General features: G+C 46.2%; 1 protein-coding gene across 2 annotated transcripts in view; it reads right to left on the reverse strand.

Moving 5' to 3' along the window:
* LOC115767012 (microtubule-associated protein futsch) overlaps positions 1-25,656 on the reverse strand; it is a 55,737-nt gene that overhangs the window by 959 nt on the left and 29,122 nt on the right. Inside the window, exons 3-7 of one of the 2 annotated variants that reach the window (XM_030711135.1) lie at positions 17,626-17,798; positions 17,344-17,566; positions 17,124-17,282; positions 1,683-17,066; positions 54-1,625 (exon numbers count right to left, since the gene is read on the reverse strand). In XM_030711135.1, the coding sequence (XP_030566995.1) occupies positions 54-1,625; positions 1,683-17,066; positions 17,124-17,282; positions 17,344-17,566; positions 17,626-17,798 (17,511 nt within the window). Of the gene's footprint in view, positions 1-53; positions 17,067-17,123; positions 17,283-17,343; positions 17,567-17,625; positions 17,799-25,656 lie in introns of both variants that reach the window. The other variant, XM_030711134.1, reaches the window with a different exon arrangement.

The following is a 25,656-nucleotide window of genomic DNA, read 5'->3' on the forward strand; positions in this document are numbered from 1 at the left end:
TGAGAATGGTCGCTAAAGTTCCTTTTCTATATGAATATAACTGATTTACTCACCTAGCTCCTTGTCTTCCCAGGTTTGTTTGGCCTCCAGTAGGGCATCGTAGACCTGACGGCTGGGCTCGGTGCCAGAGAAGACATAGTAGCGAGCACGGACACGCTTGAAGAAGTCGACGTGTGCATAGTAGGAGTTGCCATTGTGCGGCACGTAGGTAAGATCCACATAGACAGGTGCGGGCTTCTTCGCCTTGTTGGGTGATTCGCTACGCTTGCGGAGATTCTTTTCATTGTTCAGACGCGTCTTGGTGGCCACCAAGCGACGCTCCTTCTTGGGCGTGGTGCGTATATCGGTGCCTTCGACCGGCAATGGTGCCGGTGATGGCAGGCCGAGTGGCTTGCCCCACTCCTCAAGACGATCCTTTGGCAGGGTGCCGGTTGTGCTGCTTGTGCTAGTTGTTGTTGCAGTTGCTGCGGTTGTTGTTGTTGTTGCTGCTGTTGCTGTTGCTGTTGTCACTGCGCTGCTGCTGTCAGCGCCAGTGGTGGTTGCAGTGCTGGCAGATGCACCGCCAACAGAGGGGCTTGAAGTGCCGAAGCTCACCAAGAGATTGTCGCCGCTGCGTACCTTCTGGACATCACTGAGGGGGAAGCGCTGTCGCTCGGCAGTGCCGCTGACAATCTGCTCGACCTCCTCGGCCTTGGATGGTGAGTAGGAATACTTGGCGGTCACGGAAGACATTACTTCGGCGCCGCGAGCCTGTACGTGCTCCTCGAGTGCCTTTTGGAAGTCCTTGTCGGCCTCATCCAGGAACTTGTGTCCGGCCCAGGTTTGGCTGGTGCTCTCCACACTCTCGGATGACTGGCTGGCTGGTGGTGAGTCAGTGTAGGTCATCAGTATGGCACCCCGTATAGGTATTGGCTCAGTGCTGGGCTTGGCATCAAAGCTATCGGGAAGTGCGCCATAAAAGGAGGTTGCCATGGGATCGGCTGCGCGGGGCTGCAGAATGGCGCGCGCAGTGGAATGCTCTTCGCTACCGTACTGCGGCGGTATATCATCTTGGCTGTCATCGCCATCGAGATCAGAGCGCTTGCTTATGCCAGAGCTGGAGTGCTGCAGATCGTAGCTAGCGCTACGTGGCGTGCCAGGCAGCTCATCGTCACTCATGGCACCAGCCAAACGTTCATCATCACTGCCGGGCGTGCTGGAGCGATAAATGCCGCGTAGCATGGCTACTTCCTTGGGCAGGATTTGATCGCGTTCGCTTTTCTCGCTTTCGCTGGTTGTGCGAGTGGTGGTGACCACCACTTTCTCGCTGTCTGGCTCTGAGCTGTCGGTTGTGGTGACTGTCTTTTGTTCAGTCACAATCTCCTTGCCATCGGCAGAGATGACCTTGGTAACTGTCGTTATGGTTGTCGTTATGATCTTTTCAGTGCTTCCGCTGAGCGCTGTGGTGCTCTCAATGCCGCGCAACTCGTGCAGCTCGGGGAGCAGATCACTGGAGTCGGCGCTGATCTCACTTGCATCGGGCTCCGCTGTTACACCTAAGGACTTCAGCTCGTCCTTGCTGACCCGCGGGAAAGGAGAAGTGGGCTTGGGAGATGACTCTGGCGTCTCGGTGTGCGACTCACGCCCTAACGGTGTTGGTATGGATTGACTTTCAGATGTTAATGCACCAGGACTAGACTTACCACTAATGTCTTTGGGCGACAATGGGCCCGATGTTGATGCTATACTGGCAGCGCTAGATTCGCTCTTGGCGCAACTAGAGCCCGTGGCCGCGGTGCTTGTGATGCTTGTGGTGCTTGTGGTGCTTGTGGTGCTTGTGGTGCTCACCGGCTTAACGCTGGGACTGACCGGTGCTGTTGGCGGTGTCTTGCGATCTGTGCTGTCAACTGCTTGCTCACCTTGTGTTTGTGTTTGTGACAGTGTAATGGACTCGACTTTTGTCTTTAAGTCTGTCGAGCTAGTTTTCATGGTGGTGCTGCTGATCTGTTCGCTGGATTGCAGTAGTGTGGTTGTTTTAGTGGTTGTGTCTGTAAGGGAAGTAGTCGATTTTGTCTCCTTGGGTGCCTTGTCGTGATCATCCTGTTTAAGCTCCTCCTGATCTTCATGCTCGTCTTCTTTAAGGGCGTCAATCGTGTCAAGCTCCTCGGAGGGCTTGTAGATGCTGGTCATCATGATGGTGGCAATGGACTTGGAACGAGCCTCTTTTAGACTGGCGTGTCCATCATCATCACTATCCTCCTCGGGGTCGCTGTGCGTTTGCCGACCCTCGCTGGTCTGACTGAGCATCGATTCACGCCGGGATTCGTCTGTGCCAACAAACAAAGGCTTCTGAGATGAGGTTACACTGGATATCTTCTTCAGACACTCATCAGTTGTTTTGGTGGCCTCAGCGCTGAATGTTTCTTTGGCGGCAATTATTTTCTCTGTAGCCAAGAATTCTGCTACCGTTTCCTTGAGGCTGTCCTTGACTGACTCCTGAACAGAGGTGCTTGTGGTTTCCTTGCTTGTGCTTTGACCACTTGACTTTTGGGTGCTCGAAGTTTGAATCTCACTGACTATAGACTCCGAGGAGCATTCTTCGGATTGAATGAGCAGCTCCTCCACTTCTGAAGCTGTTGTCTTCTCCATAATCTTTGTAATACGTTCATTTTCCTCCTTGACGCTAGTGCTTGCAGATTTGGTGGTTTCTTTATCGGTCAGCAAGCTTGATAGAGACTCCCGTCTCGAGCTGTCCTCCACCTTCATGCTGCTACTTAGGGATTCGCTCATAGATTCTTCTTTTAGATTCATTTCATTTATAACTGACTTGGAGGTGGTTGTTGATTCGCTCGATTTCTCTTCCTTTTTGCTTTCCATTATCGAGACCAGATTTGAATCGCGCTGGGAGTCGGAAGTCTCTTCATCCTTGGTGCTGATACGACTAGCACCTGATGCTGGTCGCGAAGATATTGGCTCCCCCTCTACTGATTCCGGGCGGGGGCATTCCTTGGTCTTTTCACTGGCCTGACTGGCAGCGGATCCTGGACGAGTTACATCTTTAGATGCTGTGGCGGAAACATCTAGTTTTGCCGATCCAGCTACTGATATTGATTCGCGTCTAGAGTCAGACTCAATGCTGCCGGCTTCCTTTTCACTTATATGGCTTGCAATCGACTCGTGTCTGGCAATGTCTTTTGCTGGAGTTGTGGAACTTTCATCTTTGTGCTCGGATTCCTCTTTTAAACTGGCCACTGATACAGGCCGTGATATTTCCCTTGACAAATCTAAGGAATGCTCCGGTTTTTCCTCCCCTTTTTGGCTTGCTACGGACTCGGGGTGAGATGGTAATGATTCTAGAGGTCCCGACTGGCTTGTAGCTGATTCTGGCCTGGAACTATCCTTAGCTACTTCAAAGATAGCAACTTTTGCAGCTCCTTCTTGCAGTTGTGCCTTTTCAGACTGCTCAATTTTGTCCTTCTCTTCAATTGAAATGGGCCCAGACTTTTGATCTGGTGATGACTTTTCTGATTCAATATCTACTTTCATCATTTTCATATCTAATATCTTTTCATCTAAGGCAAGATCCGCTGTTGGAGTTATTTTACCCGATAGAGGTTCAGGTAAAGTCGTTTTCTGTAAATCCACCACTTCAATTTCAGCTGTAGTTTTGAGTTTTTCCTCCAATTGCTCCTCATTGAACCCAGGTATTATATCTGTAATAGCTTTATCTGACTTCAAAACCTTGGCTACATTGGCAACAATCTTGGCAACCTCTTCTTCACGTGGCGAGAGGGGACGCATTGGTTGCTGTGGTAGCAAAGCTCCCTTTTCGGTCGGTGGCGAAAATCTATGCTCCTCGTCCTCTTCTTTTATATCATGCAGAATACTCTCATCACGTTCGCAAATAGTGACTTTAAATTCGGGTGAATCCACTGTGGTAATGTGTGTTTCACGAAGCTCTGAAAAACCACTCAAGTCAAGGTTGCCTTTGGCACTGGCATCTTCAGGCATATCGGTGGCAGGTTCTATAATTGAACTTGCCTGAGCCAACTTTTGAGATAATACCTCCGAAGTCGACAACACTTTTTCAATAACTTCGTGCTGTTTCTCTTCCGCGATAGTTGCTGTTTTGGAAATCTCAATGACCTTTGAATCCTTAAGAGCTTCAATGTCCGTTAAAGATTTTGAACTTTCCGTTGTTATTTGCTCCAAGGACTCCACTACAAAATCTTTAGCGCTTTCCAGTTTATGGCTTACTGTATCAATTACAGTTTCTGCTTTTTGGCTTAGCGGCTCGGTAAGCGATTGCAGTTTATCTTCGCAGAACGAGCTGATTTCGTCCAATTTACTAGGAACTGCCTGGGAAGTGATATGTTCTTCAATGGTTTCAATTGATGCGAAAATTTTAGCTGCCTCATCCACAGGACTAGAAGCAGTAAGTATAGCTCCAACGGTGGTGTGCTCGGCAGGCTTGTCTAGTTCGATTGCCCCTGACATTGTATGAGAAAATTCGCCTAAGGCAACATCGACAGGACTGGATACTGTAGGGTAATTTCCTTTGATTTCAGCAGATGAGAGGGCTACCAAAATGGGTTCCCTTGAGGCTTCGTCAATAGGTGACGAAGCCGTTTCTGTTACGGACGCAGGACGATAAGGTTCATTTGACTTCGCACTCTCAATTAATGATGCTGGACGCGATGGTTCCTTATCTTTTAGGTTATCGTCCTTAACAGATTTAGGTTTTTCCGATTCATCTTTCACAGTTTCTACCACAGATCCGGGACGTGATACTTCTTTAGAGGCTGGCAAAGACTTATCACCCTTCAGAGTCTCTGACGTTGTTGTTTCCGCAACAGATTCTCTATCGTCAGTTTCACCCTTCACACTCTCTGCAACCGATGGGGGTCGCGAAGCGTCTTTAGAAGCTGGTAAGGACTTGCTGTCGGATGCTGATTCGAGGTGGGAAGGTTCTTTAAACTTGTCACCCTTATCAAGTTCAGGTACAAGTTCAGCAACAGATTCTACACTTTCTGGCTTTTCTGGTTGACCCTTCACACTGAGTGGTACGGTACCGGGTGATGCATCGTTGGAAAAAGCTAGATACATTTCCTCCTTTATACTAAGGGGCATTGAACTTTCGAAAGGTGATTTCTGACAGGATGGGTCCTCTATTTTTGCCTTTCCACTATCGTCCTTTATACTCTCGACTACTGATCCTGGCCGCGATACTTCTTTTGATGCTATTGGGGACTTAAAACTTCCCTCTTTTAAGTCAGACTTCTTAATTTCAGTAACATAGCTTACGGCTTCATCTACAGGGCTGGATGCAGTTTTTGGTGTAGCAACATCAGAGCGCTCCTCCGGCTTGGCTAGTTCAAGTGTCTCGGACAGAGAAGTTGCCACTGCAAAATTACCTTCAGCAATCTTAATAGGGCTGGAAAGAGTTGGGAAATCCCCTTTGGATTCCAGACTATGGGAACATGTATCTTTTTTGAGATGCTCACACAAAAAGTCTAAATTAATTGGCGACGGTACAGTTTGGGTAGCATATTTCTCCCCTTCAGGTATGGATTCTCGATGAGAAGGTTCGTCAAAGATGTTATCTTCGGCCGCAGCTACAGAATGTGAAGGTTTTGAGGAGACAGAAATAGACATGTCATCCCTCAAACTCGCCGGTTTTGTACTCTCCGCAACGGATTCACGACGGGAATGCTCTTCAGACTTTTCGTCCTTCAAACTTTCTGTTTTTTCATGTTCCTCTTTTACACTTTGGGCGACAGAGCCAGGTCGTGATGCTTCCTTGGAGACAGGTAGAGACTTGTCATTCCCCAAACTCTCGGGCTTTATACTATCCACAGCGGATTCACGTCGAGAAGGCTCGGTTGACTTTTCGTCCCTTACACTTTCTGGCTTTTCATGTTCATCTTCCAAACTTTCGGTAACTGAACCAGGGCGTGATGTTTCCTTGGAGACTGGAAGAGACTTGTCATCCTTTACACTTTCCGGTTTTATACTCCCCGAAACGGATTCACGGCGGGAAAGCTCTGCAGACTTATCGTCCCTCAGACTCCTTGGTTTAACATGTTCGTCTTTTACACTTTCGGCTACTGAACCAGGTCGTGATGCCTCTTTGGATACAGGCAGAGACTTGTTATCGTTAACACTCTCCGGTTTAATTATCTCCGCAACGGATTCACGTCGAGAAGGCTCTAAGGACGCTTTGTCTGGTTTCTCGTGCTCGTCTTGTACACTTTCTGCTACGGAACCAGGTCGTGTTGCTTCCTTAGATGCAGGTAGAGACTTTTCATCCTTTATGCTTTCTGGTTTCGTACTCTCCGTAACTGATTCACGTCGTGAAGGCACTGTAGACTCTACGTCCTTAACACTTTCTGGCTTCTCATGTTCGTCTTTCAAACTTTCTACTACGGAACCGGGCCGTGATGCTTCCTTAGATGCAGGTAAAGACTTTTCATCCTTCAAGCTTTCCGGTTTCACAATCTTCGCAACTGATTCACGTCGAGAAGGCTCTAAGGACGCTTCGTCTGGTTTCTCGTGCTCGTCTTGTACACTTTCTGCTACGGAACCAGGTCGTGTTGCTTCCTTAGATGCAGGTAAAGATTTTTCATCCTTCAAGCTTTCTGGTTTGGCACTCTCCGCAACTAACTCACGTCGTGAAGGCTCTGCAGACTTTTCGTCTTTAACACTTTCTGGCTTCTCTTGCTCACCTTTTACACTTTCCGCTACGGAACCGGGCCGTGTTGCTAACTTGGATGCAGGTAGAGAATTTTCATCCTTCAAGCTTTCTGGTTTGGCACTCTCCGCAACTGACTCACGTCGTGAAGGCTCTGCAGACTTTTCGTCTTTAACACTTTCTGGCTTCTCTTGCTCACCTTTTACACTTTCTGCTACGGAACCGGGCCGTGATGCTTCCTTGGATGCAGGTAAAGACTTTTCATCCTTCAAGCTTTCCGGTTTCACAATCTCCGCAACTGATTCATGTCGTGAAGGCTCTGTTGACTTTTCGTCCTTTACAGCTTCTGGTTTATCGTGATCGTCTTTAACACTTTCCGCTACGGAACCGGGCCGTGTTGCTTCCTTGGATGCAGGTAGAGAATTTTCATCCTTCAAGGTTTCTGGTTTGGCACTCTCCGCAACTGACTCACGTCGTGAAGGCTCTGCAGACTTTTCGTCTTTAACACTGTCTGGCTTCTCTTGCTCACCTTTTACACTTTCTGCTACGGAACCGGGCCGTGTTGCTTCCTTGGATGCAGGTAGAGACCTGTCATCCTTCACGCTTTCTGGTTTCGCACTCTCCGCAACTGATTCACGTCGTGAAGGCGCTGTTGACTTCTCTTTACATTCTGGTTTATCGCGCTCGTCTTTTACACTTTCTGCCACGGAACTGGGCCGTGATGCTTCCTTAGATGCAGGTTGAGACTCTTCATCCTTCAAGCTTTCTGGTTTCGCACTCTCCGCAACTGATTCACGTCGTGAAGGCTCTGTAGACTTTTCGTCCTTTACACTTTCTGGTTTCTCATGTTCGTCTTGCACACTTTCGACTACGGAACCGGGCCGTGATGCTTCCTTAGATGAAGGTAGAGACTTTTCATCCTTCAAGCTTTCTGGTTTCGTACTCTCCGCAACTGATTCACGTCGTGAAGGCTCTGTAGACTTTTCGTCCTTAACACTTTCTGGTTTCTCGTGCTCGTCTTTCACACTTTCTACTACGGAACCGGGCCGTGAGGCTTCCTTAGATGCAGGTAGAGACTTTTCATCCTTCAAGCTTACTGGTTTCGCACTCTCCGCAACTGATTCACGTCGTGATGGCTCTGTAGACTTTTCGTCCTTTACACTTTCTGGTTTCTCCTGTTCGTCTTGCACACTTTCGACTACGGAACCGGGCCGTGATGCTTCCTTAGATGCAGGTAGAGACTTTTCATCCTTCAAGCTTTCTGGTTTCGTACTCTCCGCAACTGATTCAGGTCGTGAAGGCTCTGTAGACTTTTCGTCCTTAACAGCTTCTGGTTTATCGTGATCGTCTTGCACACTTTCGACTACGGAACCGGGCCGTGATGTTTCCTTAGATGCAGGTAGAGACTTTTCATCCTTCAAGCTTTCTGGTTTCTTACTCTCCGCAACTGATTCACGTCGTGAAGGCTCCGCAGACTTTTCGTCTTTAACACTTTCTGGCTTCTCTTGCTCACCTTTTACACTTTCTGCTACGGAACCGGGTCGTGATACCTCCTTAGATGCATGTTGAGACTTCTCATCCTTCAAGCTTTCCGGTTTCACACTCTCCGCAACTGATTCACGTCGTGAAGGCTCTGCAGACTTTTCGTCCCTTACACTTTCTGGTTTCTCGTGTTCGTCTTTCACACTTTCTGCTACGGAACCGGGCCGTGTTGCTTCCTTAGATGCAGGTAGAGACTTTTCATCCTTCAAGCTTTCTGGTTTCGCACTCTCCGCAACTGACTCACGTCGTGAAGGCTCTGCAGACTTTTCGTCTTTAACACTTTCTGGCTTCTCTTGCTCACCTTTTACACTTTCTGCTACGGAACCGGGTCGTGATACTTCCTTAGATGCATGTTGAGACTTCTCGTCCTTCAAGCTTTCCGGTTTCACACTCTCCGCAACTGATTCACGTCGTGAAGGCTCTGCAGACTTTTCGTCCCTTACACTTTCTGGTTTCTCGTGTTCGTCTTTCACACTTTCTGCTACGGAACCGGGCCGTGAGGCTTCCTTAGATGCAGGTAGAGACTTTTCATCCTTCAGGCTTACTGGTTTCGCACTCTCCGCAACTGATTCACGTCGTGATTGCTCTGTAGACTTTTCGTCCTTTACACTTTCTGGTTTCTCCTGTTCGTCTTGCACACTTTCTACTACGGAACCGGGCCGTGATGCTTCCCTAGATGCAGGTATAGACTTTTCATCCTTCAAGCTTTCTGGTTTCGTACTCTCAGCAACAGATTCACGTCGTGAAGGCTCTGTAGACTTTTCGTCCTTTACACTTTCCGGTTTCTCATGTTCGTCTTTCAAACTTTCTACTACGGAACCGGGCCGTGATGCTTCCTTAGATGCAGGTAAAGACTTTTCATCCTTCAAGCTTTCTGGTTTCGTACTCTCCGCAACTGATTCACGCCGTGAAGGCTCTGTAGACTTTTCGTCCTTTACACTTTCCGGTTTCTCATGTTCGTCTTTCAAACTTTCTACTACAGAACCGGGCCGTGATGCTTCCTTAGATACAGGTAGAGACTTTTCATCCTTCAAGCTTTCCGGTTTCACACTCTCCGCAACTGATTCACGTCGTGAAGGCTCTGCAGACTTTTCGTCCTTTACACTTTCTGGTTTATCGTGATCGTCTTTCACACTTTCTGCCACGGAACCGGGCCGTGATGCTTCCTTCGATGCAGGTAGAGACTTTTCATCCTTCAAGCTTTCTGGTTTCGTACTCTCCGCAACTGATTCACGTCGTGAAGGCTCTGTAGACTTTTCGTCCTTTACACTTTCCGGTTTCTCATGCTCGTCTTTCACACTTTCTACTACGGAAGTGGGCCGTGATGCTTCCTTAGATGCAGGTAGAGACTTTTCATCCTTCAAGCTTTCTGGTTTCGCACTCTCCGCAACTGATTCACGTCGTGAAGGCTCTGTAGACTTTTCGTCCTTTACACTTTCCGGTTTCTCATGCTCGTCTTTCACACTTTCTACTACGGAAGTGGGCCGTGATGCTTCCTTAGATGCAGGTAGAGACTTTTCATCCTTCAAGCTTTCTGGTTTCACACTCTCCGCAACTGATTCACGTCGTGAAGGCTCTGCAGACTTTTCGTCCTTTACACTTTCTGGTTTATCGTGATCGTCTTTCACAGTTTCTGCCACGGAACCGGGCCGTGATGCTTCCTTCGATGCAGGTAGAGACTTTTCATCCTTCAAGCTTTCTGGTTTCGTACTCTCCGCAACTGATTCACGTCGTGAAGGCTCTGTAGACTTTTCGTCCTTTACATTTTCCGGTTTCTCATGCTCGTCTTTCACACTTTCTACTACGGAAGTGGGCCGTGATGCTTCCTTAGATGCAGGTAGAGACTTTACATCCTTCAAGCTTTCTGGTTTTGTACTCTCCGCAACTGATTCACGTCGTGAAGGCTCTGTAGACTTTTCGTCCTTTACACTTTCTGGTTTTTCCTGTTCGTCTTGCACACTTTCGACTACGGAACCGGGCCGTGATGCTTCCTTAGATGCAGGTAGAGACTTTTCATCCTTCAAGCTTTCTGGTTTCGCACTCTCCGCAACTGAATCACGTCGTGAAGGCTCTGTGGATTTTTCGTCCTTTACACTTTCCGGCTTCTCGTGCTCGTCTTTCACGCTTTCTGCTACGGAACCGGGCCGTGATGCTTCCTTAGATGCAGCTAGAGACTTTTCATCTTTCAAGCTTTCTGGTTTCGTACTCTCCGCAACTGATTCACGTCGTGAAGGCGCTGTCGACTTTTCGTCCTTGACACTTTCTGGTTTATCGTGCTCGTCTTTCACACTTTCTACCACGGAACCGGGCCGTGATGCTTCCTTAGATGCAGGTAGAGACTTTTCATCCTTCAAGCTTTCTGGTTTCGCACTTTCCGCAACTGATTCACGTCGTGAAGTTGCTGTAGACTTTTCGTCCTTTACACTTTCTGGTTTCTCCTGTTCGTCTTGCACACTTTCGACTACGGAACCGGGCCGTGATGCTTCCTTAGATGCAGGTAAAGACTTTTCATCCTTCAAGCTTTCTGGTTTCGCACTTTCCGCAACTGACGCACGTCGTGAAGGCTCTGCAGATTTTTCGTCTTTTACACTCTCTGATTTCTCGTGCTCATCTTTCACACTTTCTGCTACGGATCCGGGCCGTGATGCTTCCTTAGATGCAGCTAGAGACTTTTCATCTTTCAAGCTTTCTGGTTTCGTACTCTCCGCAACTGATTCACGTCGTGAAGGCGCTGTCGACTTTTCGTCCTTGACACTTTCTGGTTTATCGTGCTCGTCTTTCACACTTTCTACCACGGAACCGGGCCGTGATGCTTCCTTAGATGCAGGTGGAGACTTTTCATCCTTCAAGCTTTCTGGTTTCGCACTTTCCGCAACTGACGCACGTCGTGAAGGCTCTGTAGAGTTTTCGTCTTTTACACTCTCTGGTTTCTCCTGCTCGTCTTTCACACTTTCTACCACGGAATCGGGCCGTGATGCTTCCTTAGATGCAGGTAGGGGCTTTTCATCCTTCAAGCTTTCTAGTTTCGCAGTCTCCGCAACTGATTCACGTCGTGAAGCGTCTGTAGATTTTTCGCCATCTACACTTTCCGGCTTCTCGTGCTCGTCTTTCACACTTTCTACCACGGAACCGGGCCGTGATGCTTCCTTAGATGCAGGTAGGGACTTTTCATCCTTCAAGCTTTCTGGTTTCGCACTCTCCGCAACTGATTCACGTCGTGAAGGCTCTGTTGACTTTTCGTCCTTTACAGCTTCTGGTTTATCGTGATCGTCTTTAACACTTTCTGTTACGGAACCTGGCCGTGATGCTTCTTTAGATGCAGCTAGAGACTTTTCATCTTTCAAGTTTTCTGGTTTCGTACTCTCCGCAACTGATTCACGTCGTGAAGGCGCTGTCGACTTTTCGTCCTTGACACTTTCTGGTTTATCGTGCTCGTCTTTCACACTTTCTACCACGGAACCGGGCCGGGATGTTTCCTTAGATGCAGGTAGGGACTTTTCATCCTTCAAGCTTTCTGGTTTCTCACTCTCCGCAACTGATTCACGTCGTGGAGGCTCTGTTGACTTTTCGTCCTTTACAGCTTCTGGTTTATCGTGATCGTCTTTAACACTTTCTGCTACGGAACCGGGCCGTGATGTTTCCTTAGATGCAGGTAGAGACTTTTCATCCTTCAAGCTTTCTGGTTTCGTACTCTCCGCAACTGATTCACGTCGTGAAGGCTCTGTTGACTTTTCGTCCTTTACAGCTTCTGGCTTATCGTGATCGTCTTTAACACTTTCTGCTACGGAACCGGGCCTTGTTGCTTCCTTGGATGGAGGTAGGGACTTTTCATCCTTCAAGCTTTCTGGTTTCGCACTCTCCGCAACTGATTCACGTCGTGAAGGCGCTGTCGACTTTTCGTCCTTGACACTTTCTGGTTTATCGTGCTCGTCTTTCACACTTTCTACCACGGAACCGGGCCGTGATGCTTCCTTAGATGCAGGTAGGGACTTTTCATCCTTCAAGCTTTCTGGTTTCGCACTCTCCGCAACTGATTCACGTCGTGAAGGCTCTGTTGACTTTTCGTCCTTTACAGCTTCTGGTTTATCGTGCTCGTCTTTCACACTTTCTACCACGGAACCGGGCCGTGATGCTTCCTTAGATGCAGGTAGGGACTTTTCATCCTTCAAGCTTTCTGGTTTCGCACTCTCCGCAACTGATTCACGTCGTGAAGGCGCTGTCGACTTTTCGTCCTTGACACTTTCTGGTTTATCGTGCTCGTCTTTCACACTTTCTACCACGGAACCGGGCCGTGATGCTTCCTTAGATGCAGGTAGGGACTTTTCATCCTTCAAGCTTTCTGGTTTCGCACTCTCCGCAACTGATTCACGTCGTGAAGGCTCTGTTGACTTTTCGTCCTTTACAGCTTCTGGCTTATCGTGATCGTCTTTAACACTTTCTGCTACGGAACCGGGTCTTGTTGCTTCCTTGGATGGAGGTAGAGACTTTTCATCCTTCAAGCTTTCTGGATTCGCACTCTCCGCAACTGATTCACGTCGTGAAGGCTCTGTAGACTTTTCGTCCTTGACACTTTCTGGTTTTTCGTGCTCGTCTTTTACACTTTCTGCCACGGAACCGGGCCGTGTTGCTTCCTTAGATGCAGGTAGAGACTTTTCATCCTTCAAGCTTTCTGGTTTCGCACTTTCCGCAACTGATTCACGTCGTGAAGTTGCTGTAGACTTTTCGTCCTTTTCAGCTTCTGGTTTATCGTGATCATCTTTAACACTTTCTGCTACGGAACCGGGTCTTGTTGCTTCCTTGGATGGAGGTAGAGACTTTTCATCCTTCAAGCTTTCTGGTTTCGCACTCTCCGCAACTGATTCACGTCGTGAAGGCCCTGTAGACTTTTCGTCCTTGACACTTTCTGGTTTAGCGTGCTCGTCTTTAACACTTTCTGCTACGGAACTGGGTCGTGATACTTCCTTAGATGTGGGTAGGGACTTTTCATCCTTCAAGCTTTCTGGTTTCGCACTCTCCGCAACTGATTCACGCCGTGAAGGCGCTGTCGACTTTTCGTCCTTAACACTTTCTGGTTTCTCGTGTTCGTCTTTCACACTTTCTGCTACGGAACCGGGCCGTGAGGCTTCCTTAGATGCAGGTAGAGACTTTTCATCCTTCAGGCTTACTGGTTTCGCACTCTCCGCAACTGATTCACGTCGTGATTGCTCTGTAGACTTTTCGTCCTTAACACTTTCTGGTTTCTCGTGCTCGTCTTTTACACTTTCTACCACGGAACCGGGTCGTGATGCTTCCTTAGATGCAGGTAGAGACTGTTCATCCTTCTGAATTTCTGGTTTCAAACTCTCCGCAACTGATTCACGTCGCGAAGGCTCTGTTGACTTTTTGTCTTTTATATTTTCTGGCTTTTCATGCTCGTCCGATCCGGTTTTTAAGGTTTCTTTGGAGTCTGGAAGTAATTTGACAGCCGTAATGAGCTCTGGTTTTAATTTGTCCTCACTAGACTCTTCGGCTACTAAAGGTGCTTGCTTTTGTGTTTCTTCTTTGGAAATATGAATTTCAACTTCAATTGCTTCTTCAATTGTTGCGGGGCTCTCGAGAGATACAGTGTCTTCTCGGTCTTTAACTTTTGTTGGTGCGACGATGGGTTGCACAAGATGCGCTGGCAATTCATCTTCAGAAGTTATTTCGCTGGCTTCTTTTTCATCTGGTGTAATTGCCAATTGTTTGTTTGCTTTATCAGTCGGTTTTTCAAGGTCCACCTCTATATTATAGCTCTCCGAAATAGCATTACTTACAATTTCGGTTGTTTTAACAACGGCTACCTCAGTTTTTTGTTCGTCAGATTCAAGTTTAGCGGTAATCTCTGTTTTCGCAATAATGTTTTCCAAAATCTCCTGTTTTGGCTCAGACACATGGTCCGCATCATCTGCTGCTTCCATTTCCTTGACTTCCTTTTCATCTTCGGTCTCTTTCTCCTCTTTGGCCGTCTCTTCTTTGTGTGAAATACTCTTGGGGCCAGCATCGTGCGTATCCTTCTCGTACAGCCCTAAGTCAGCTTCCTCATGAACCGGCAAATCTGCAACCTCGTCGGGTGTCTTGATAACATCACGCATCAGACTCTGTTGGGCTTCAAATGTCATTTTCTTGGGTAATATACGTTCCGCAGAGTCCACGCCGGTGGCAAGCGGCTCAGTAACCTCAATTTTGGTTTCGGTTGTTGCGATGATGGTTGATGCTGCTACTGCTGCGATGGGAACTGCAACAGTAGCCACAACAATAGTTTCTATCTCCTTGGTTTCCTCTTTGACATATTTCTCCTCGATGACCAAGTCCTCTTTGATTTTGTCCAACGGAATTCGTTCATCTTCTGGTAAGGTGGGTGCTGTAGTAGCTCCCGATTCGATGGTGGCCGAGAATTTCTCCTCTGGAAGACTTTCTTGTAAGTTTATAGGCAGCGCCTCGGGAGCTTCGATCGGTTCGTCTTTAGTATCTGACGTTTTCTTGGCACTGCTGAGCTTATCGTCGGGCGTCGGAGAAGAGAACTCCTCCTCAACTTGTTTTGCTTGCGGCAGTTGCTCTTCAGTGCGGGACTTTACAAGGTCCTTGGCAGTGGATATGATCTCTTGAACCTCAGCCTTGATTTCTGTTTTTTCGGTTGTTGCCAGCTGTTCGTGCATCTCATGTCTCGCCGCATCGCTACTCTCCAGACGAGCCTTGCGCTCCTCTGCTTCAGCCTTGGCGATTGCCGCTTCGATTTCCTCCTCGGCGCTTTTCTTACGCTTTTTTTCTGATTCCTGCGAGTCGCGTTGATGCTTTTGAATCTCCTCCTCCTTTGTCATGCTGCTCTCCTGCTCTTGTTCAATAATTGAGTCCTCAGTGTACTGCTCGACCTCTTCCTTTTCAATAATCAAGTATTCTTCTTCTTCCTCGGCTTCCGTTGTGCTGTCCTGCTTGGCCATCTCGCGCAGCTCCGCCTTGATCAAGTGTTGTCGCTTCATCTCGTCTCGACTAAACACAGCTTCAATTTCGCGTACCACTTCCTGCTCCTCCTTTAGATCGTCCAACTCACGTTGCTTTTCCGCATCCAGCTCTTGCGAGGCGCTTAACTCTAGCATCTTTTTGGCTGCTGTCGCCTCATCCGCCGACGGTGTGGATACCAGGCTGGAATCTGTGGTGCCGCCCTTATCCAGACGCGACTTCTTTAAATCCGGCTTGGGCTTTGCTGATTTAATTGGGCTGCCTGGCGCTGGAGCCCGCTTGGAAGGTGATACCCCACGTGGCCTTCGTGAGATAGGCTTGCGCTGCGCTGCCTGTGTCGTTGTGTGCTGCGATGTTTTCGACTCGACCTGTTGCGACTTCTTTTCCATGGTGCTAACAGTGCGACGTGTGCTGGTAGTAGTCTGCCGCGCCGACGTCGCCTGCTGCTTGGACTCAAGCACCTTGCGGTTGTTGGCCTCCTTGGCACTCTTAGCAGGTGTGCTGCTGGGACTCGACTTGGTGGTGCGTGTTATTATTTTCGGCTTGATATCACGTGTAGCAGGCGTTCGGCTTACAGCTGGCGTGGCGGTAGGCGAACTCTTTTTATCCTCACGCTTAACCAGCTTCCGGTCCATGGACTTGGGCGGTTTGCTGTCAATTCTTGACCGTACAACTGGCTTGACTTCCGCTCGTGGCTTGTCTGGCTTGCCTTTGGTGGCCTTTGCTGTCTTGCTAGCAGCCTCCGTAGGGGGGGCGTCAACTGCATCCTTAACTGGCGCAGTTGACGGCTGTGGCTTGACAATCAACACCTCCACTTTTTTCTCTTCATCAGCATCCTTGTTGTCTTCCTGCTCGGCAGGCTCTGTCGAGGGAACGGATGGCTCGGGCGCTCCCTCATCGCCAGTGTCGACAGCGAGCTCGGGCTCAGCCTCTGGCTCATCTGTGTCTACGGAGTCCGCTTTGGCACTAACAAGTGGTGCAGATCGGTCCACTTGTTCGCCGGATGTTTCCGCTGAAACTGCTGATGCTGTAGCCGCCACTGCAGCTGCGGCTGCTTCCTTAGCTTCCTTGGCCTTATTGTCCTGCTGCACAGCGACAGCGGCGATAGCTGTTGGACCGAATTTGCTAGGCTTGTAACTGGCGCTGGGTGGAGTGCCCTCAATGGCAGATTTAAGTGTCTTTCTGGTGCTGGTCACGGTCTGTATAGCTGGGGCTATAGACTTGGCCGTGCATGTTGAGTGCTTCATAAACTCAAGATGCTTGAGCTTCTCCAGACCCTCCTGGATCTTAAAATCTGGTGTGCTGCCAGGAAAAAGGATGCGGGTTATGGTATCATCCGGATTAGCTGGCTGCCAGACAAGCAACGCGCAGATAGATACCAAATTCTGCAAGGGGAAGTTAAACTCCTTGGTGTCGCGTGCGGCAAACAAACGCTGATCACCTGCATTCCATTTCTGCAAAAAGTCCTTGACCTCTTTGGAATCCCGCGAAGGGCTTATCACATACATGTCGAGGGTTCCGTGGCCGACCTTGTGGTACAGATTAATAGGCTCCTGATTGCGATAACAGCACTGCGGCTTGAGGTCAAGCGATTTTAGATCATTGACGAGACCATGGCCGCGCTCAAAAAGATCGATGAGCAGCGGATTACGATCCTTATCACCATCAGGACTGGGCAGGCCACCCTTCCGATCGGGAACGTTGCCAAAGAAATGCCCGATCTGTGGATAGACGTGGGAGTCCCGCTTACGTGCCACCACAGCACCAAGACCCTGGACATTGCTGTTGTTCAGACGCGTCATCAGCACCGCATCAAGGCGATCCAAATGACGTGCAAAGTCCCAGAAACAAGCCTTACGATTAAAGCCGCCATCAACTATAAAGGCACAGAAATTACAAAGGGCTTACCAATCTTTATTAGCCTTCAACTTACCCAGCATGTTAAAACCATTGATGCCAAAGAGGGCGGCGTCACCCTGACCACCGGGAAATACATAGAGAGTGGGGTGCGTAAAACGTATATTGCCCACCACATCGGACGTCTCCAGCAACTCACGCAACGAAGTTGGCACCAGCATTGGCGCCAGATAGTCTGCAATTCGTCAAGGATATAAAAATACAGGTCTTTCAGTTTGAGCTCGGGTAAGTCGTACCTATAAAGCCGTTAATGTACTCGCTACTGGTGTCCAGGACATCTACCGGATTGATGCGTATTTTACACTGGCGTGAAAAAACCTTATCCGGCAACGTGTGCCACAGACCAGCATCTGCGCAGTGTATATTCATCGTTATGGTATCCGCATAGGCGCGTATTACCCTTTGTACGTCGTGCTCTTGAAATGCCTCCGCAAAGTCAGCCACCGAGAAGGTGCCATCCTGCAGGGAAACACATTGTTAGCATAAGCTTTACCTCCAGCCCTTGACCCGTGACTGACCTGTAGGATCCAAGAACCGTTGCCGCTAAAGGTATACCCGGCGTGTATAATGTGACGATGCCGCGTAAAACTGCTTAGTAGATTGCGCATACATTGTATAAGCGTGTTATACTGCGGATGTATGAGCACCTCCGTCACAAGATTCTCGCTGGCATACTGTATTAGTCGCTCACCTGGAAATTTAAGAAGAGAAATTCCAAATATAGAGGTAACATATGACTCCCAGCATCAATGTGGATTGTAAATAAGCTTTAAATTAAGAAAACTGATTAAACACTTTGAATTAAAGCTTGGAAAAGCATTTTAAAACAGGGGAGCCAATAAGCACGCTTCTAGTTTATTTCTGGTCGAGCATTGTTTGCTTATCTCTTAAATAATCATCTGCTCACAATTTGCTTGGTTAGCAAAGAAAAGCTCTTAAAATCATTAATATTTAGTTAGATATGTATAAATGGAATGTGCTTGCGTGCAATATATTCAAGTAGCTCGTTTGGTCTTCAGAGCTCCCAAGGAGCTCCCGCTCCCGCCTGTCTAGCGGTCTCTACTGCCAACCACGCAGAAATTTTATTATTTGCGGTAAGCCTGACTCAGCTAACCGAACAACTGGTCGGTCGGTCGGTCGGTCGGTCTAGGCGGACGGTGGGCTTGTTGGTTGGTATATTGGTGGGTCTGGTTGAACTACCATTCAACATTAACCCACCGAGCGCACTAATGAATAGCTAAAACGTCGAGTGCCAAGCGAACAAGGGGCTTGGATTACCAAACGCTTGTGTCCCGGCTAAAGAATCCGAGCATTAGGCACGCACACCAAATCAAGTGGCTTTAAATTGTCAGACGGTGGGTGGACGGTGGGTGGACGGCGAGTTAAGTTGGCTTTATTGTCAAGCATTTTATTCGCACTTGTACCAAAGCTGCACGGCGGTTGCAGTTCAGTGAAAATCATTTCATAAATCTTTAATTTTTATGGTTTAATTAAGATTTTCAGTCAGCTTTAGCGCTGACTATTTGGTCAACCAGTAGTGCCACAAGCCGAAGCATACGACCTTGCTGACGACCTTGTCATGTCATTTGCTGTCAACCATCATGATGATGGCCATCGTCACTGGATGAGTGCGCTTTTCTGGCCGATGCCAGCACTAAATGTTTTCACAGCGAGCCGTATGTAAATAATTTACGCATTTTCTGTACTAAATAGTCGTTGCCAAAGCCCAAAAATCGGGCGCACATGCCATGTGACAGCCTACACAAATATGTGCACACACACACACATTCCAAATGTATGTGTGCACATTACGTATACGCCACGTCGACCTAACGTTTAATGTGTCCACGTACGCGTAAAAAAAGCGACGAGCCATCGAGCTTGAAGAGCACCCAAGCGTGCATCTACGTATGGCTTCACTCAAGCTTGCCGCCTCCCAGGCGTTTTGTCTGTCCGAGTGTCCGGCTGCCCAGACCATTCGCAGCTCCGCATGTCCCACATGCTTTTTTTATAAATGATAATCTTAATAGCGACCTGCGTGTGGCTTTTATTTATCAGACCTATGCACACACAGTCGGATACAAACAAAGTACTTTTTTGTCTGCGTTTCTGAAACGCAGTGACATATATATACCCGCATATTGGGGTCCGGGTGCGTATTTAACGCATGTGGCACCCGTGCGTATACGCAACTTGTGAATTAAGGTTGGCAACATCCGCGCTTTTTCTTAGTGCTTCAACAGGCCCCGGCAGGCGCGTGACAATTTCGAGTCTCATAAATAAAACGCGGTTAAAGAATTTGCATTTCATTAACACGAAGGCAGCTGCCTTAGTGTCATTTCGTATAAATCAAATCGAATGAAGGTTACACATTCCAGACTATTTGATGCTCTGACGAGCAGTTCGAGGCTGATTAATCAAATAGAAGTGGATCTGGCAATATTATTTTTGTTTGACATGTGATTGTCATTCAAAGTTAGCTTGTAAATTATACGTTTACAGAAGAGAATAAACATGACTTTATTTTCTAGTATTTCACGTGCATTTGCCCAACAGTTCAGTGAAAATCATTTAATCAATCGTGTCTTTTTAAGGTCACTTGGGAAGCAATCAGTTGACCTGACCTGAATTTATACGAATATATTTGACCTGACTTGAATTTATACGAAAATATTTACAAACAACTAAAAGCTTAAAACTCGTTTAAAGTAACTTAGTTAAGCAGCTAACTCTTTGTTGCTAACTTTTCGAATGATATGTCCACAATTAAACGTTATCTTATCATTTCAGTTGAGAGGCGTAAAGGAATTCCATTATAATTCAGAGGTAAGGGTCTTAATAGCTGGTAAATATGAAAGGCATTCTGTACACAGTTGGAAACTGTGCTTGTGTTGTTGGCTTAGCCTTTTTATGTAAGTCGCCTTAAAAGTATTTACAGTTTCGAATGTCCAACTATAAATGTCCCTTAAGAACTTGGTTTGCCAAGCCAGAAAACCACAAAGACTGTACAGTACAGATACGAACCAATAGGCCTGAGTGGCAGATCGAGCACTCAATGGCAACGCAAAGTTTGAAAGCCACATACAATGGAAAAGTTGCATCAACTTGGTGGCAAATACCGCCCACAGCCCAGCTCCCAATCGCCTTGGCTCCCAGCAAAATAATGGCGAATGGCGACATGAATGTAGTTCAAAAAAAAAAAAAAAAAAAGAAAAAAAAACCTCCCGCACAATGTGCCAGCCAGTACTCGGGTTTGTGTCAAGTGCAGTTTTTCGTATTGCAAAGTCCATTGAAAAGTTTTCGCGCGCTGGCCACACCTAACCAAAATGGCGAACGGCCGCAGATTAACCGTTAATAACTGTACTTTAATGCCTACGCTCGGTATGCTGCCAAGTTTTGAAACAAAGCAAATTTGCATAACAACAGGCGGAAACTTTTTGTGTTTTATGATTTCTCTCTTTTTTTTGTTCTCCAATTCCACTTGTTTTTTGTTTTCATGCTTCTTTTTTTCTGTGCCGGACTGCAAAGTAATTACAGTTGGCGCCGGTCACCACCCGGCACTGAAGTCCTTCTTCCCGCACGCCTCTTCAAACGAAAAATGGCGAAAAGTTTGCTGTGAAGCCGGCGTGCTAAAGCCCGCACGTGTAAAAAAACTTGTCCATAGCCATTTTTAGTATTAGCCCCCGTAGCCCCTGAGGGGCACTACATTGAATTAAAGTTTCATAGAGTCATGATGGATCTATCTGTCGCCGGAATAGGACAATCTACCAAGGCATTGTCTAGGCTAGTTAATCAGTCAATCATAATTTTCCATATCAAGGATGTATTGCACTGCATTGATTTAAAGATTCTTAAAGTAGATTAATGATGTATATATGTATATACATACATATATGCATCCGGAATATGTAGGTCAATCAACTAAGTTATTTTGTAGGCTAGTCAATCATTTTTCTATATCAAGGATGTATTGGGAAAGTTTAGAGCATGTTAAACTTGAGGATAATTTGGTAAAAGTAATATAATATTTAGGCTCTGTAACTTAAAGCCCAACAGAAAATATAAGTAAAAGTGAGGATTTGTAAAAGAAAAAAAAGAATTTCAGGATTTAGCTTTGCGTGGGCACGAACTCTTTTGATCCTTTGACGACTCTGAATTAATGCTAAACATTAAGTTTGTTTTTAAAACTGATATTCTTAAGAATTGAATTAAGAATTAAGAATATTTTTGGATTCACCTGACGGCAAGGTCAGTTACTGTGCATCGTACTCTGCTGACCCTGCCAAAAATGTAATCCATGGTCTAGCCGGTGGTAAATGTTATGTGGCTCTTGCGTTCTGGGACTGGCTTAAAAGCCAGTTAACGAATTACCAGCCTGGCTGCACAATTGTGTATGCAGCCAGTGCTCGGCAATGGGCTTATTCAAATAGGTATTCACGCTTCAGAGGGACAGTATTCGCGTTGATTTATTCAATTTAAATGCGCTTTATACACAAAATAACTGGTTGATGTATTTTAATTAGTTTGTCGAAAATTAAATTCAATTACTATATGCAATGGCACGCAGGTTAAGCGCATTTTTTAAGGCGTCCATCAGACGTATGCATCATTAATCATAGATCAGAAACAAAATCTGTATGCTGCCCCTGCTGATGATGTTGATGATGCGGCGTCTCTAGTTTGGTGTTCAACAAACCCAATAACATGTTGTAAGCGTCAAAGCTTTGGCAACTAGCCCAGTTGTCTCGTCTAGACCATCAGTCCCAGCTCGGTCCTCTCCTTCTTCTTCTTTCGCCTGTCCGGGCCGCTAATTAAAAGCAATGCAAAGCGCGACCAGATACCGACTGAATGGCCCACGTCAGCTGTTCTGTGTGCCTTGGCTTGGCTTATGTAGTTGAGTCGGGCTCATGTCACGGGCATCATTGATAAGCGTCGCTGATATGGATTGACGCCTGTCAGCAATGTCCTTCACGTCCATGTGAAATATAGCATCAGAGCAAGGATGAACGCGGAGCGCCTCGTGTTTCAGCATTTTAGTTGTTCTCAAAGTTTTTTGTTTTTGTTTTTAAATTTGAATTCAAACTATGTAACGCTAGCTGAAGTTAAATCGAGAGTATCGACAGTTTAGTAACAATTGTTTTTATTGTTATCGAAAGTTAGGTTGCTGAAAGTTAGGTTTTAAAATTGGACTGTGTTGAAGAGCTTTCCAAATTCTGTACTACTAGGAACAGTGTTGCGGAACTGGAGTAGACACAGGCAATCAATCTACTCAATCTGAATAACAATCGGTATAGGCACGATATATGGTATAATAGAAGCGGCTAAATGGATTGCCTAAAGTTTTCCGATATGCCTGAACATAATATTTTGTATAGATCGGAAAAGGGTTTGTGTTAAATTATTCTCGATATTTTTACTTTATCAGTTGGAAATCACTTCTTGACAGATTTTGGTTATGATCAGCTCAAGATAAATCAGCAGCTTTTATTGAAGCAAGTGTACTCAATATTCGGTGACGCGATAGTTATATGTTTTCGTTTATTTTTAAGCTGGAATTCTTCTATTTGCTTATCCCTGCTGCCAGATATGTCTCTGGCAAGCATCTCGCTCCGCTGAAAGCTCAGTTGGAGCGTACAGCTATTCTTGGAGTGGGAGTGTACGTATGCAAATATGTATATGTGGGTGTGTGTGACTGACTGTCCGACATTCAGTTCTTTGCCTAAGTTTTGCCTGCAGGGGCGTTGGCGCGACTATCTTATTGTATTTCTTTCTCTTATTTCTGTGCCATCCTATTCATGGACTGTGCTTGAATTATGCATGAGCTGCACAGTGGTTGTCAATATGGCCTTGTCTGTTATACGTATGTGTGTGCGCGTTAGTATTTGAAAGTTCAACTGTATGTTTGCCAGGCTCTATCAATCAATTTTTGCATACATTTTATCTCAACAATTTGTACGGCTTTAAAGGTTATGTGTGTGCTTATGGAAGCTAAGCAATAAAAAAGTGTGCAAAGCTCACAATAAAACGCTAGTTACCCAATCTGACGAGTGCCGTAATTTGTTAACAGATCAAAAATCTGCGGTTGCATTCACACATCACAAACTAACGAGTGCCGTATAAGTATAACGAATGACAATTAACGAGTACTGAGAGAGAACAGACCAACGAATGGCGTAAAAGTGTATCGCCTGGCTAGTAGCAATTATAACGAGTGAACAATTACATGCACGTTTTTAAATATTATGATCAGTTGAATGAGCTGCAAGTGCGAACATGAAGTGAACAGACGAGTGCCTTAAAAGTATAACGAGTGTGAAGTAGCAAGTGCAACCGTCAGGAAGCTGTGCTTGGAACTACAGGGTATCGAGTACGTAATAAAACAAATAAAAGTCGTGACGAGTGACGAACAAACACGTCTGAAGATGTTGTTATTTGTGATCAGTTGAAAAAACAGCAGAGAATCCACTTGGAGCGGCGTGTAAATAGCATAAAAATTGCAAGCTACGAGTAGTGCGTTAGTACAACGAATGACGAGTGCTTTTAATGTCAGCTGCCAATTGTTGAAAGACTTTATTGAATTTATGATATCTGGTTAGTTAAGGGATTGCAATGTCACATGTAGATATAAAAAATTTGCAGAAACAATGAATGGCTTACGCCCTTGTAATCATATAGTTTTTGCTATGCGCTAGTTGAATAAGTTAACTAGCTAGCAAGCATAATAGAGTCTGGCTCCAATACATCTTTCCCTTTGGGTCATATATCCTAGTGTCAACTTAGTGATATTAATGCTGAGGTTAATCAAGAAAATAAATAGAAGTAACTTGCAGTTGGCCAAAGTGCAGCACTGAGGGGCGTTTGTGGAGGTTGCACTTGCAAAGTTTTAGCTGCGAACTTTACCAAGTCCCACGAGCAAACTTAAGTAAACTGCATCAAATTCAATTTTAAAGCATAACTTTGTCGTGGATAATGAAGGACGACGCCGTGATGAGTATAAGCTATAAAATATAAATTATGCGCCTGTTAACAAATGTTGGTAATTGCTCCTGCGCCCCTCCGCCTGCATTGCATCGGCCGAAAAGGAGCTTTCAAGAGGACAAGACTTTATACAAAACATGAAAGCCAAGGCATAGAGGAAACGTTCAGGCTTCTGCTAGTTGGCAGTTGACAAGGGCCAACAAAGCAGCGTTAGGTAAACGATAGCTGGACGCTGGATAACAAGAGGCAGGAGTGGACTGCACGGCCATGCTTTGTTGTGGAGGTGCTGACGTTTATCGACTTGCCGACGGCTGGTTGCGCCCTAACCTTTGTCAAATTAGAATGCCCCGTGAAGTCTCTGTCCTACATAAGGCGCCAAGCGAGCCGTGCCCAGATCAGCAACTGCAGCAACATTTAGAACTTTAGTGATTTCTTCAACTGTACTTGAATTGCCCGACTTATGGCATCATTATTGAGCTCTCGGCCGGTGCGTGCGCCCGAGCACTTGAGAATTTTATTTGAGTGGTTTTTTGCAGCAGTGTAAACAAGAAATTCAAATGCGGAATACACTTTGCCCAAGTCCTTGTTCTGGACAATGGCAGAAAGGCATTGAGCGCAGGTGCTGCTGGTCTTGCACTTACCAACGAGCCAGCCCAAGGACAGTCTCCGTGCATATCATTGACAACAGGCGCTGCAAAGTATGCTACACATTTTTATTTCCATTATTATGCTGCACCAACTGCTGCAAGTTCGAAACAGCCAACAGCTATTATTTTCGCAAACTATGTTCAATGTTGAACTTACGCAAGTCGAAGTTGTTTTACAACACTGCCGTGGAGTAAAATCAATTTGTAATTTTGTACATTACATGAGAAATAGCAGCTTGAATAAAGCATTGCCTGAAAACTTAAATTGAATTTGACTATAACATGCTCGAAGAACGGAGTTTGCTCCTCCCAAAAATTAAGTTCTTTGACTTCAATGACTGCTAAATAGCTGACAGCGTTTCAAACTTGGTAATTATCAAGGATATAAATGGCAATAACTACTAGGTTTAAAATGTCTACTTTGACTCTTTGCTTTACTATCCATAATAGAATTAATTAAAAATTAAAGTCCTTCAATCAAGGATTTTGACGTTGGACAAATTTAGCGCACGTACAAGGTTATCATGTTCATATCTTAGTTGATGGTTGCAATTCTACAGAATTTAAAGATTCGAAACGAAGGCGAGGCGCTTGAAGTTCCAGAGGCGATAACCAGATTTACTGTTGATGATAGAACCGACAGGTTCTCGAGTCGCTTAACATAATATAAAGCTTAATATTAGCTCTGCAAAGCGAATCTGAACTCAAAGAGTGTAAAAACCAACAATGAGCAGATGAGTAACTAGTGCTACTTGTTTGATATTTGCATCGGCTGTCAAGTGCAATTTTTATAACCCATGTAGCATGGAAGTCTACAAGCAAACTTGCGTTAATTTCTGCACAGCTTGTAGAATGCTTCTATTTGCGCAACAACAACAACAACAACAAGGAGAGCAATAATGACAAGAACATCATCAGCAGCAA

Source organism: Drosophila novamexicana, unplaced genomic scaffold (genome assembly GCF_003285875.2).
Source record: "Drosophila novamexicana strain 15010-1031.04,08,12 unplaced genomic scaffold, DnovRS2.1 tig00001302-arrow-arrow-pilon, whole genome shotgun sequence".
NCBI lineage: Eukaryota > Metazoa > Arthropoda > Insecta > Diptera > Drosophilidae > Drosophila > Drosophila novamexicana.